General features: G+C 46.7%; 1 protein-coding gene across 1 annotated transcript; it reads left to right on the top strand.

Moving 5' to 3' along the window:
• Positions 1 to 2669: 2669 nt before the first annotated feature.
• TSSK4 (testis specific serine kinase 4) lies at positions 2670 to 12633 on the top strand. Its single transcript, XM_087891655.1, has 4 exons — positions 2670 to 4194; positions 5056 to 5270; positions 8081 to 8444; positions 12319 to 12633. Exons 1-4 carry the CDS (start codon positions 3988 to 3990, stop codon positions 12604 to 12606), a joined length of 1074 nt encoding a protein of 357 aa, XP_087747781.1. The 5' UTR covers positions 2670 to 3987; the 3' UTR covers positions 12607 to 12633.
• Positions 12634 to 13912: the final 1279 nt, after the last annotated feature.

The following is a 13912-nucleotide window of genomic DNA, read 5'->3' as shown; positions in this document are numbered from 1 at the left end:
AACGGGTCGAAATGGCTCTTTTGAGTGTTTAAGGTTGCAGACCCCTGGACTAAACGAATGGTGAAGACAACCTGTCTCTGTAATAATAGCAGTGGTAGTAATAGGGGTGCCATCCCAAAATATCTAGAGCACCACTTCGACCATAGCAGCATCTATCCCGGGGAGAAAGGAAATCACCCAAAACAGCAGAGGAACAACAGATCATCTCCTAACTGTGTGATGGCGAACCTATGGCACGTGAGCCATCGCCCAGCTCAGCTCTACTGCGCATGTGCGTGAGCCTCCCGCCGGCTAGCTGATTTTCAGGATGCGCAGGGCCGGGACGCATGTGGGAGACGTGCATGCATGCACAGGGGACGGTGGTCGCATACATGCGCGGGGTGTGTAGCGGAGGATGGGGGTGCAGTGGCTCCCTCCCACAGCCCATTTTTGGGCCCAAGAGGCTGCAGGGAGGCCTGCTAGGACCAAAACGGCGGGGTGGGGGGGTCATACATGCATGTGTGGGGGTTGGGGGTCGCGTGCGCATTGCATTATGTGTGCCGGTATTCGTGTAAACAGAGGTGGTATTCAGCCGGTTCAGACCCGTTCAGGCGTACCGGTAACAGAAATCGCAGGTGGGCCTACCCACCTGCCCCAGCTCTGTGCCGTCTTATTTAGGCACATTTTCGAGGCCTGGCATATGTGCGGAAGGCATGCGAGTGAGCAAAGTACACGCGCAGAAGGCCGGACAGCGTGCTTGGACAGCGTACGCACACAGCGAACCAATGGTAAACATAAGTGAAACCCACCCCTGCCCATAATCCCTTGCGGAGTGGAATCTGGGCAACTGAATGGAGTTGGGCGTTTACTGGCCGGATGCCCTTCTTGTCACCAATGCGGAGTTTTTTTTCCAGCAGATATATTCTCATTGTGCCCAGAGAGAGAAATATCTGCCTCTACCTAGGATCGAACTCTCAAACTTCTGATTGTGAGGTAAAAGTTCCACCTCTAGGCCACTGCACCACTCTCCTAACTGGTGAGATGATTTTGGAAAACTGCAAGAGGAAGAAGGAAGAGCAACATGGTAGCGTGGATTGACGACACAAGGGCATTTGACTCCCTGCCACATGATTGGGATAATCAAGGGCCTACAAAAAGCAGTAGAAACATCAAAAGCTTTGTGCCAAGATCAACGGCACAGTGTAAGACACAATTGTTGGGCGATGTTGATAGACTGGGAGAAGGTAATATCAAGAGAGGAGTTTTTCAAGAAGACTCACTATCACAGAATATAGAACGACAGAGTTGGAAGGGACCTTGGAGGCCTTCTAGTCCAACCCCCTGCTTAGGCGGGAAACCCTACACCACTTCAGACAAATGGTTATCCAACATCTTCTTAAAAACTTCCAGTGTTGGAGCATTTACAGCTTCTGGTGGCAAGTTGTTCCACTGGTTAATTGTTCTCACTTTCAGGAATTTTCTCCTTAGTTCTAAGTTGCTTCTCTCCTTGATGGGTTTCCACCCGTTGCTTCTTGTCCTGCCCTCAGGGGCTTTGGAGAATAGGTGGACTTCTTTGTGGCAGGTGGAGGTTAAAACATGAAGAACCGTTGCAGGAAGTGATTATGTCAATTTTGATGAAAAGAAGGATTGGGGGTGACATGATAGCAGAGTTCCGATATCTCGGGGGCTGCCCCAAAGAAGAGGGAGTCAAGCTATGCTCCAAAACACCTGAAGGCAGGACAAGAAGCAACGGATGGAAACTAATCAAGGAGAGAAGCAACTTAGAACTGAGAAGAAACTTCCTAACAGTGAGACAATTAACCAGTGGAACTGCTTGCCACCAGAAGTTGTAAATGCTCCAACACTGGAAGTTTTGAAGAAGAGATTGGACAGCCATTTGCCCAGAACAGGGGTCGGCAACCTTAAATACTCAAAAAGAGCCATTTGGACCCGTTTCCCCACAGAAAAGAAAACACCGGGAGCCACAAAACCTGGGGAGGGCATGGCCAACTCGATGTCATTCACTTCCACCAGTCACATGACACCGCCCCTAGCCACGCCTACCCAGCCGGTCATTAGGGCAGAGAACCAGTTGTTAAAAAACACCGGGAACCACAAAATCCTTTTGACATCTCTCTCCCTCCTCCCTCCCTCCCTCCCTCCCTCCCTCCCTCTCTCTCTGTATCTCTCTCTGTCTCTGTCTCTCCCTCTCTCTCTGTATCTCTCTCTATATATCTCTCTCTCTCTCTGTCTCTCTCTCTCTCCCTCTCTGTATCTATGTCTTTCTCTCTCCCCCTCTCTCTGTATCTCTCTGTCTCTCTCTCTCCCTCTCTCTCTGTATCTCTGTCTCTCTCTCTCCCCCTCTCTGTATCTATGTCTTTCTCTCTCCCCCTCTCTCTGTATCTCTCTCTGTCTCTCTCTCTCTCCCTCTCTCTGTATCTATGTCTTTCTCTCTTCCCCTCTCTGTATCTGTCTCTCTCTCTCCCTCTCTCTGTATCTCTGTCTCTCTCTCCCCCCCTCTCTATCTCTCTATGTCTCTCTCTCCCTCTCTATGTATCTATGTCTCTCTCCCTCTCTCTCTGTATCTCTCTATGTCTCTCTATCTCCCCCTCTCTGTATCTCTCTATGTCTCTCTCTCTCCCTCTCTCTCTGTATCTCTCTATATCTCTCTATCCCCCTCTCTCTGTATCTCTCTATCTCTCTCTCTCCCTCTCTGTATCTCTCTCTATATATCTCTCTCCCTCTCTCTGTATCTCTCTCTGTCTCTCTCTCTCTCCCTCTCTGTATCTCTCTATGTCTCTCTCTCCCGCTCTCTGTATCTCTCTGTCTCTCTCTCCTTCTCTCTCTAGATCTATGTCTCTCTCTCTCCCCCGCTCTGTATCTATGTCTCTCTTCTCCCCCTCTCTGTATCTATGTCTCTCTCTCTCTCCCTCTCTCTCTGTATCTCTCTATGTCTCTCTCTCTCTCTCTCTCTCTCTCTCTCCCTCCCCCTCTCTCTGTATCTCTCTGTCTCTGCCCTGGCCACTTCTCCATCCACCACTGTCGCTCTTACCTTCTCAGGCCAGGCGAGGAGTGACTGGGAGGGGAGGGCGAGGGGGGGGAGGCCAGCCAGTGGTGGGATCACCAGCCAATGGTGGGAGCCACAGCAGAGGGTCCAAAGAGCCGCATGAGGCTCCGGAGCCGCAGGTTGCTGACCCCTGGCCCAGAATGGCTAGGATCTTCTGCTTGAGCAAGGGGTTGGACTAGAAGACCTCCAAGCCCCCTTTCAATTCTCTTATTCTGAAGGCTTACTGAATTCTGCAGAAGCCAAACTACAAGAAAGACCAAAATGGAGACCAGAAAAAGAGACAGGGAATTCTGGGAGTTGAAGTCAACCCATCTTCATGAGGCCAAGGTTGAGGAACAGCAAACTCAGAATTGCCACGGAAAGCAAACTTTAAACCGGGGATCGGCGTCCCTCCTTCCATTGATCTCTTTCCTTCTTAGCCTCGGTGGAACGTTCTCCGAGGTCCCTCTTGGGAGACAATGCCACCATCCATTCTTAGAAGGTTCTCTATGGTTACCGAAACTCCACCAACCAATCAGAATAGCCAGAAGGCTTAAAGTTGGCTATGGCATCATCAGAACTTTGGTGGGATCCAGTCAAGAGTGATTCCGGTCAACCCTTCAGGTCTTGGAGGTTGCAGCCCATTATCCCTCTGATATTGTCACAGGGAAGCAGTTTCTGTGGGTGCTCCTATCCTAGACTCCATAGGGTGAAGACAGGTGGATCCCGACAGGATCCCCCACCTCCACCCGATCCTCTCAAGTTCCTCTTCCAGATCGTTTGGGGAGAGGAACCCACACAGCGGGAGGAAGGGTTTATCCTTTCTGTAGAAGGTTCTTGAGATCTTCCGACCAGGGGTCCCACAAGACGTGGTCTACTCCTCCGTCCTCGGTGACGGGTCCTTCTCCACCTCTGAAGTCTTAACCGGAGCTGAGATTGAATCTCAGAAGGAGCTTTCCACCATGGTGGAACATTCGACCTCGACGCCGTACGTCTCGGTGATGGACCAGTACGGCTACCAAATTGGGAAAGCCATCGGGCACGGCTCCTACGGGACCGTCTATGAAGCTTACTTCTCCAAGCAGAAGTCCATGGTGGCCATTAAGATCATCTCCAAGAAGAAGGCCTCGGAGGATTATCTCACCAAATTCTTACCCAGGGAAATACAGGTCATTCTCGGTGTGACTGGTTTGGGGGTGTGGCCAGCCGGCCATCGCTACCGGCTCGGCGACTTTGGCTAAATTTCTGCCAACGGTTCGCACGAACCGGCGCGAACCGGCACGAACCGGCTGAATACCACCTCTGAGGTGTGAGTGTGTGGTTTGTGTGCAGGCGTGTATCTCGCTTGTAAACATCTACCTTCGTACCTTTACAGGAACCGCTTACAGGGGTTTCAACAGAATACAGGTAGCCCTCAATTTACAACGGTTTGTTTAGTGACCGTTCAAAGTTACGACGACATTGAAAAAAAGTGACAAGTCGTCGACCAAAATGACTGACGACCGTTTTTCTCCCTTACGACCCTTGTAGCTCCCTCCCGTAGTCACGTGATTAAAATTCAGACACTTGGCAACTCACTCATATTTATGACGGTTTGCAATGTCCCAGGGTCACGTGAGCCCCCTTTTTTGCGACCTTCTGACAAGCGACATCCAATAGGGGAAGCCAGAGTCACTTAACAGCCATGTTACGCTTAACGACGGTGGCGAGAAATATTGTTAAAATGGGGCAAAACTCGCTTAAATGTCTCCCTTAGCAGCAGAAATGTTGGGCTCGGTTGTCGTCGTATGTCGCGGACTGCCTGTACCAAATGGGAATTTTTCATCTCCTAGAATTTCCATCTCCTAGATCGGCACTTTGCACTCTCTCAGAGGCGCTATTGCTCCTCGTATAATCAGAACTTCAGTACAAGGAGTTATCGTTATTTAGTTTTTCGGATATTTTATTTTTTCTGCAGTGGAAGAACAGGCCACGCGAGGGAAGGTGGGCCAGGGCGTGATTCGAACCCCGTGCCTTCTCTTCTTTTCCAGGTGATGAAGAGCCTCCGCCACAAATACGTCATCAGTTTCTACCAGGCCATCGAGACCACCTCCCGCCATTACATCATCATGGAGTTGGCACCAAGCGGTGATGTCTTAGAATGGATCCAGAAATCCGGGGCCTGTTCGGAAGCCCTGGCTGGCAAGTGGTTCTCGCAGCTGACTCTGGGCATCGCCTACCTGCACGGCAAGGGCATCGTGCATCGGTGAGAGTCGGCGGGGGGCGGGGGGGGGAAGTTAAATGCGTCCTTCCGGTTTCTAAACCGGCTGGCTTTCGAATTGGGATCTCGTGGGATCCGTGTTGTTTATGAGGGGGTTCAAAGCTCTGTCAGCCCTTTGAGGTAGGCCGCACAGCAATCAGACACCAGACAGCCTCTGTTTCATTTCCATAGTCAGGTTTAAGATGGGTGGTACTTCCTCCCTCCCTACATCCCTCCCTTCTTTCCTTCCCCTTTTCTATCTTCCTTTCTTCCTCCCACCGTCCCTCCCTCTCTCCCTCCCTCCCTTCTTTCCTTCCCCTTTTCTATCTTCCTTTCTTCCCACCGTCCCTCCCTTTCTCCCTCCCTTGTTCCTCCCTCCCTCCTTTCCATCCTCTTTTCCATCTTCCTTCCTTCCTACTTCTTCCCTCTCTCCCTTCCCTCCCTCCCTTCTTTCCTTCCCCTTTTCTATCTTCCTTTCTTCCTCCCACCGTCCCTCCCGCCCTTCCTACCACTTTTCTGTATTTCTTCCTTCCTACCTCCTTCCCTCCCTCCCTTCTTTCCTTCCACTTTTCTATCTTCCTTCCTTCCTCCCACGCACCGTCCCTCCCTCTCTCCCTCCCGTGTTCCTCCCTCCCTCCTTTCCATCCTCTTTTCTATTTTCCTTCCTTCCTACTTCCTTCCCTCCCTTCTTTCCTTCCACTTTTCTATCTTCCTTCCTTCCTACTTCCTTCCTTCCCTCCCTTCCACTTTTCTATAATCCTTCCCTCCCTCCCTCCCTTCTTTCCTTCCACTTTTCTATTTTCCTTCCTTCCTCCCACCGTCCCTCCCTCTCTCCCTCCCTTGTTCCTCCCTCCCTCCTTTCCATCCTGTTTTCAATCTTCCTTCCTTCCTACTTCCTTCCCTCCCTTCTTTCCTTCCACTTTTCTATCTTCCTTCCTTCCTACTTCCTTCCCTCCCTCCCTTCTTTCCTTCCACTTTTCTATCTTCCTTCCTTCCTCCCACCGTCCCTCCCTCTCTCCCTCCCTCCCTTGTTTCCTTCCCCTTTTCTATCTTCCTTCCTTCCTCCCACCCACCGTCCCTCCCTCTCTCCCTCCCTTGTTCCTCCCTCCCTCCTTTCCATCCTCTTTTCTATTTTCCTTCCTTCCTACTTCCTTCCCTCCCTTCTTTCCTTCCACTTTTCTATCTTCCTTCCTTCCTACTTCCTTCCTTCCCTCCCTTCCACTTTTCTATATTCCTTCCCTCCCTCCCTTCTTTCCTTCCACTTTTCTATTTTGCTTCCTTCCTCCCACCGTCCCTCCCTCTCTCCCTCCCTTGTTCCTCCCTCCCTCCTTTCCATCCTCTTTTCAATCTTCCTTCCTTCCTACTTCGTTCCCTCCCTTCTTTCCTTCCACTTTTCTATCTTCCTTCCTTCCTACTTCCTTCCCTCCCTCCCTTCTTTCCTTCCACTTTTCTATCTTCCTTCCTTCCTCCCACCGTCCCTCCCTCTCCCTCCCTTGTTCCTCCCTCCCTCCCTCCGTCCCATTCCTTCTTTCCTTCCTCTTTTCAATCTTCCTCCCTTCCCTTCCTTTTCCTCCCTCCCTCCCTCCTTTCCATCCTCTTTTCTATTTTCCTTCCTTCCTACTTCCTTCCCTCCCTCCCTTCTTTCCTTCCTTTTCAATCTTCCTTCTTTCCTACTTCCTTCCCTCCCTCCCTCTTCCACTTTTCTATATTCCTTCCTTCCTACTTCCTTCCCTCCCTTTCTTTCCTTCCACTTTTCTATCTTCCTTCCTTCCTCCCACCGTCCCTCCCTCCCTCCCTCCCTTGTTCTTCCCTCCCTCCGTTCCATCCCTTCTTTCCTTCCTCCTTTTCTATCTTCCTTTCTTCCTCCTCCCTTCCCTTTCCTTCCTCCCTCCCTCGTTCCTCCCTCCCTCATTCCCTTTCCTTTCACTTTTCCTTCCTTCCTTCTTTCCTTCCATCTTCCTCCCTGCCACCATCCCTCCCTCCCTCCCTCCCTCTCTGGGTTCCTTAGAAATTGAGGACTACCTTTAATGGAAAATACAGATAGTCCTCGACTTACAACAGTTCATTTAGTGACCGTTCAAAGTTACAACGGCATTTGAAAAAATAATTTATGACCATTTTTCACACTTACAACCATAAGATCACTTGATCAAAATTCAAACCAGCTCATATTTATGACAGTCGCAGTATCGGAAGGTCATGTGATCCCCTTTTACGACCTTCTGACATGCCAAGATTCACTTAACAACCGTGTTACTAACTTATCAACTGCAGTGATTCCCTTAACAACGGTGGGAAGAAATGTCGTAAAATGGGGCAAAAACTCACTTAACAACCATCTCACTTAGCCCCAGAAATTTGAGGTTCCATTGTGGTCGACGAACGACCGTAATTTAGTGCAAAATTTATGTGGCTAAATGAGACATTTGTTAAGTGAGTTTTTGCCCCATCTTACGACCTTTCTCGTCCCCGTTGCTCAGCGAATCACTGCCATTTTTCAATTAGTCACGCGGTCGTTAAGCGAATCTGGCTCCCCTATTGACATTGCTGGTCAGACGGTCGCCAAATGTCCACGCCACCCCCGGGGACACGGCAACCATCACAACTACAAATCAATCGTCAAGCGTCGGAATTCCGATGGACGTGTCCGCGAGGACGCTGCCACGGTGGTCATGACGAGAAACGATCCCTTTTTTTCAGCACCGTCGAAACTTCCGACGGTCCCTATTATAAGTCAAAGACTTAGCCCGCGGCAGGATTGGGATGGTCGGTTGTGTGGGTGGCCTTGGATTTACTTCTCCCCCTCGGCCCGGCAGGGATTTGAAGCTGGAGAACCTGTTGCTGGACAAGCGGGAGAATATCAAGATCTCGGATTTCGGCTTCTCCAAGATGGTGGCTCCACAGACGCAGCCCCCTCCCACCCCGTCGTACCGCATGATGAGCTGCTTCTCCCACCTCAGCCAAACCTACTGCGGCAGCTTCGCCTACGCCTGCCCGGAGATCTTGCTGGGCCTGCCCTACAACCCCTTCCTCTCCGACACCTGGAGCATGGGCGTCATCCTTTACACCTTGGTGGTGGCCCACCTGCCCTTCGACGACACCAACCTCAAGAAGCTGCTGAGGGAGACCCAGAAGGAGGTCAATTTCCCCAGCCACGTCCAGATCAACGACGAGATTAAGGTGAGGCCTGGGCCCTCTTGGCCTCGCCAGCTGGCTGGTTGGCTGGGGATGATGGGGCCTACAGTACCGGCCAAGCTGGGGTTTCTCCACCTTGGTTGGCTGAAGATGTGTGGACTTCCTTCCTTCCTTCACTTCCTCCCTTGTTCTGCCGGCTTCCTCTTTCCTTGCTTCCCTCCCACTTCTCCTTTGTTCCTCCCTCCTTCCTTCCTTCCCTCCCTTCTCTCATTCTTTCCTTCTCCCACTTCTTTTCTCCTTCCTCTTCTTCTTCCTTTTCCTTCCTTCTCTCCTCTCCCCTTCCTTCTCTCCCACTACTCCTTCATTCCTTTTTCCTTCCTTTCTTCCCCCCTCTCTCCCTCTCTCTCTTTCCTCCCTTTCCTCCTCCCTCATTCTCCTCCCTTCTCTCCCACTCCTTCCTGACCTTCTTCCCTCCCTCATTCTTTCTTCTCCCGTTTCTCCTTTGTTCCTTCCTCCCTCCCTTCCCCCCTCCCTCTTCTTCCCCTTTCCTTCCTTCCCTCCTCTCACTTCCCAATCCCTTCCTTCTCTCCCACTACTCCTTCATTCCTTTTTCCTTCCTCCCTCTCCTTCCATCTCTCCCTTCCTTCCTTCATCCCTCCCTCTTTCCTTTCCTCCTCCCTTATTCTCCTTCTTTCTTCCTTCCTTCATCCCTCCCTCTCCTCCCTCCCTTCCTTCCCTCATCCCTTATTCCCCTTCCTTCCTTCCTTCCTGGGTTCCTTAGAGGTTGCAGCGTCTGTCCACTCTTCCACCCATCCCCATCGTCTTCCATCCCTCCCATCAGTCTCCTCCCTCTTTCATTCGTTCTTCCTTCTCTTCCACTACTTCTTCAATCCTTTTTCCTTCCTTTCTTACTCCCTCGCCTTCCATCTCTCCCTCCCTCCCTTCCTTCATCCCTCCCTCTTTCCTTTCCTCCTCCCTTATTCTCCTTCTCTCTTCCTTCCTTCATCCCTCCCTCTTCTCCCTTCCTTCCTTCCCTCATCCCTTCCTTCCTTCCTTCCCTCATCCCTTATTCCTTCCTTCCTTCCTTCCTTCCTTCCTTCCTTCCTTCCTTCCTTCCTTCCTTCCTTCCTTCCTTCCTTCCTTCCTTCCTGGGTTCCTTAGAGGTTTCAGCATCTGTCCACTCTTCCATCCATCCCCATCGTCTTCCGTCCCTCCCAGCTGCCTTTCTCATCAGTCTCCTCTCTCTTTCATTCATTCCACTCTTCTTTTAACTTTGGCAGAATTTTTTTTTGGTTCTGAGCCACTTATAAAACCCTTCCTGGCAGAGTAGCCGGGGGGTCTATGACATGCCTGGAAACTTTCAAGAAGAGACCGGACTGCTGTCTGTCAGAAATGGTGTAGGGTCTCGTGCTTGGATTGGGGGGCGGGGGGTTGGACTAGATGACCTAAAAGGTCCCCTCCAGCTCTGTTATTCTGTTATTGACTCCCCGTGGCCAACTCGCTGCTGGACAACAAGAGTTAGGCGAATATCAAGAAAGGGTGGAACAGCATCATTAAAGAAAAGATTGCCAAAGGAGGGACAAAAATGAAAGGCGAATGACAAAAATGATTATTTTTTTTAATGATTTCAAATAAATAGAAATGTCGAATTGTCCCGCAGCGAGTCGGCCACGGCAAAGTTGCCCTATTCCGTCCAAGAATAGAATAGAATAGAATAGAATAGAATAGAATAGAATAGAATAGAATAGAATAGAATAGAATAGAAAAGAAAAGAAAAGAAAATATGGAACGGAATTAGAATAGAAAATATGGAACGGAATTAGAATAGAAAATATGGAACGGAATTAGAATAGAATAGAATAGAATAGAATAGAAAATATGGAATTTAGAATAGAACAGAAAATATGGAACGGAATTAGAATAGAATAGAATAGAACAGAACAGAATAGAATAGAATAGAAAATATGGAATATAGAATAGAATAGAATAGAATAGAATAGAATAGAATAGAAAATATGGAACGGAATTAGAATAGAATAGAATAGAATAGAATAGAATAGAATAGAATAGAATAGAATAGAATAGAATAGAATAGAATAGAATAGAAAAGAAAAGAAAATATGGAACGGAATTAGAATAGAAAATATGGAACGGAATTAGAATAGAATAGAATAGAATAGAATAGAAAATATGGAATTTAGAATAGAACAGAAAATATGGAACGGAATTAGAATAGAACAGAACAGAATAGAATAGAATAGAAAATATGGAATATAGAATAGAATAGAATAGAATAGAATAGAATAGAATAGAAAATATGGAACGGAATTAGAATAGAATAGAATAGAATAGAATAGAATAGAATAGAATAGAATAGAAAAGAAAAGAAAATATGGAACGGAATTAGAATAGAAAATATGGAACGGAATTAGAATAGAATAGAATAGAATAGAATAGAATAGAATAGAATAGAATAGAATAGAATAGAATAGAAAATATGGAATTTAGAATAGAACAGAAAATATGGAACGGAATTAGAATAGAATAGAATAGAATAGAATAGAATAGAATAGAATAGAATAGAATAGAATAGAATAGAATAGAAAATATGGAATATAGAATAGAATAGAATAGAATAGAATAGAATAGAATAGAATAGAATAGAACAGAAAATATGGAACGGAATTAGAATAGAATAGAATAGAACAGAATAGAATAGAATAGAATAGAAAATATGGAATATAGAATAGAATAGAATAGAATAGAATAGAATAGAATAGAATAGAATAGAATAGAAAATATGGAATTTAGAATAGAACAGAAAATATGGAACGGAATTAGAATAGAATAGAATAGAATAGAATAGAATAGAATAGAATAGAATAGAATAGAATAGAATAGAAAATATGGAATATAGAATAGAATAGAATAGAATAGAATAGAATAGAATAGAATAGAATAGAAAATATGGAATATAGAATAGAATAGAATAGAATAGAATAGAATAGAATAGAATAGAATAGAACAGAAAATATGGAACGGAATTAGAATAGAATAGAATAGAACAGAATAGAATAGAATAGAATAGAAAATATGGAATATAGAATAGAATAGAATAGAATAGAATAGAATAGAATAGAATAGAATAGAATAGAATAGAAAATATGGAATTTAGAATAGAACAGAAAATATGGAACGGAATTAGAATAGAATAGAATAGAATAGAATAGAATAGAATAGAATAGAATAGAATAGAATAGAATAGAATAGAATAGAAAATATGGAATATAGAATAGAATAGAATAGAATAGAATAGAATAGAATAGAATAGAATAGAAGAGAAAATATGGAACGGAATTAGAATAGAATAGAATAGAACAGAATAGAATAGAATAGAATAGAAAATATGGAATATAGAATAGAATAGAATAGAATAGAAAATATGGAACGGAATTAGAATAGAATAGAATAGAATAGAATAGAATAGAATAGAATAGAATAGAATAGAATAGAATATATGGAACGGAATTAGAATAGAAAATATGGAACAGAATTAGAATAGAATAGAATAGAACAGAACAGAATAGAATAGAATAGAAAATATGGAATATAGAATAGAATAGAATAGAATAGAATAGAATAGAATAGAATAGAATACAATACAATACAATAGAATAGCAGAGTCAGAAGGAACCTTGGAGGTCTTCTAGTCCAACCCGCTGCTTAGGCAGGAAACCCTACACCCCTTCAGACAATAGTTGTTGGGTGTTGGTGACTGCACCACACGTGACACATGTCCCCCCCACCGGACACGCGTGTCCTAGGTTTGCCGCCCCTGTGGCGGGGAGGGAGGGAGGGAGGGGTGGGCACGATCAGGCAACAGTGGCGGCCTTCAACGTGGAAATCAATCTCCTCGCAGGATCTGGTCCGTCGCATCCTGCGCCCGGCCTCGAAACGGCTGAACATCTTGGAGATCCTGAAAGTTTCGTGGGTGCTGAAGTTCTTGGCGGAGAAGCCCACTTCCGAATTGAAGGCCCTGGAGGCCATCTGCGGACCCCGGACGCCGGAAGCCGGCAAAAGCAGCCCTACGCCCAACACCAAATCCAAATCCCTCACTTTTTCGCCGGATAAAAAAAAACCAGCCAGCAGGACTCGGAGCACGGGCCAGATCAAGCCGTCTAAAAACGCGGAGAAAAGCAAAGAATAGCCTATTAAAAACAAACAACCCAAAAAACACGAGGGACCCTCACAATTTTGCATCTGGCCCTTTGGGCTGAGCTGCTGGATTTTTAGCTGCGGGGACATTGCTGCCAATTATGTCCTGGGAGACTCCCGAGGCAAAGAAGGGGGGAAGATTTTAAAAAGGGGGAAGAATGAACCTGTATTGTCCCTATAGAGGAGTTTTGGGGGCGGAGGGGCTTCGGAAATTCGTCTGTTTGCTACAGGTAGTCCTCGAGTTACGACAGTTCATTTAGCGGCCGTTTGAAGTTACAGCAGCACCCGGGGTGGTATTGACTTACTTACCGTACCGGTTTGCAAATGTGATTTCACCACGCCAGTGGTGAAATCTAAAATTTTACTACCGGTTCTGTGGGCGTGGCTTGGTGGGAGGGGGGGGTAATGTGACTGGGTGGGTGTGGCCAAATTTTTTAACTTTTAAAAGCATTTTTTCTACAAGAGGTTGTAAAAAAAATGCTTTTAAAAGCCTCTGATGATCCCAGCTGAGTTGCCTGATCGTCAGAGGCTTTTTTTCTTTTAAATGCCTCTGACGATCCCAGCTGAGTTGCCTGATCGGCAGAGGCTTTTTTTTTTTTAAATGCCTCTGACGATCCCAGCTGAGTTCCCTGATCAGCAGAGGCTTTTTTATTTTAAATGCCTCTGACGATCCCAGCTGAGTTCCCTGATCAGCAGAGGCTTTTTTTCTTTTAAATGCCTCTGACGATCCCAGCTGAGCCGCACGATCATCAGAGGCTTTTAAAAATACTTTTAAAAGCATTTTTTCAGCCGAAGAGGTTGTAGAAAAAATGCTTTTAAAAGCAAAAAAAAAAAAAGCCTCTGATGATTGTGCGACTCAGCTGGGCATGTGGGCAGAAATTTTTGCTACCGGTTCTCCAAACCTCCATCGCTACCGGATCGGGTGATCCGGTCCGAACCGGGAGCATTTCACCTCTGGCACACATGCCCCGTCCGCATATGCTCTTTGCTGGTGCGCGCGCCTTCCACACACATGCCCAGATTCAAAATCGTGCCTAAATAGAATTGGCCCGAACCGGCTGAATATCATCTGAGCGTCACTGAAATAATTTAGGACTGCTTTTCACACAGGGGGGCTTACAATGCGTTAAGCAATAGCCTTCATACTTTTGTATATACCTGCTTAGTAGAGCTTTTGGCCCCCCCAAGCGGTGTTCTTTTTTATACAAAGTCAGTTTATTGCCCCCCACAATCCGGGTCCTCATTTTACCTACCTCGGAAGGATGGAAGGCTGAGTCAACCTTGAGCCTGGTGAGATT

The sequence above is a fragment of the Pantherophis guttatus genome, chromosome 4 (genome assembly GCF_059756535.1).
Source record: "Pantherophis guttatus breed Tessera chromosome 4, ASM5975653v1, whole genome shotgun sequence".
NCBI lineage: Eukaryota > Metazoa > Chordata > Lepidosauria > Squamata > Colubridae > Pantherophis > Pantherophis guttatus.
The sequence above is the reverse complement of the archived record's forward strand: the minus strand, read 5'-3'. Positions and strand labels throughout refer to the sequence as shown.

Bases quoted from the DNA above. Each gene is read 5' to 3' on its own strand.
- TSSK4 (XM_087891655.1), top strand. From the start codon at position 3,988: ATGGTGGAACATTCGACCTCGACGCCGTACGTCTCGGTGATGGACCAG. The intron at 4,195-5,055 runs GTCATTCTCGGT...CTTCTTTTCCAG, and splicing joins TCTTACCCAGGGAAATACAG to GTGATGAAGAGCCTCCGCCA. The intron at 8,445-12,318 runs GTGAGGCCTGGG...ATCTCCTCGCAG, and splicing joins AGATCAACGACGAGATTAAG to GATCTGGTCCGTCGCATCCT.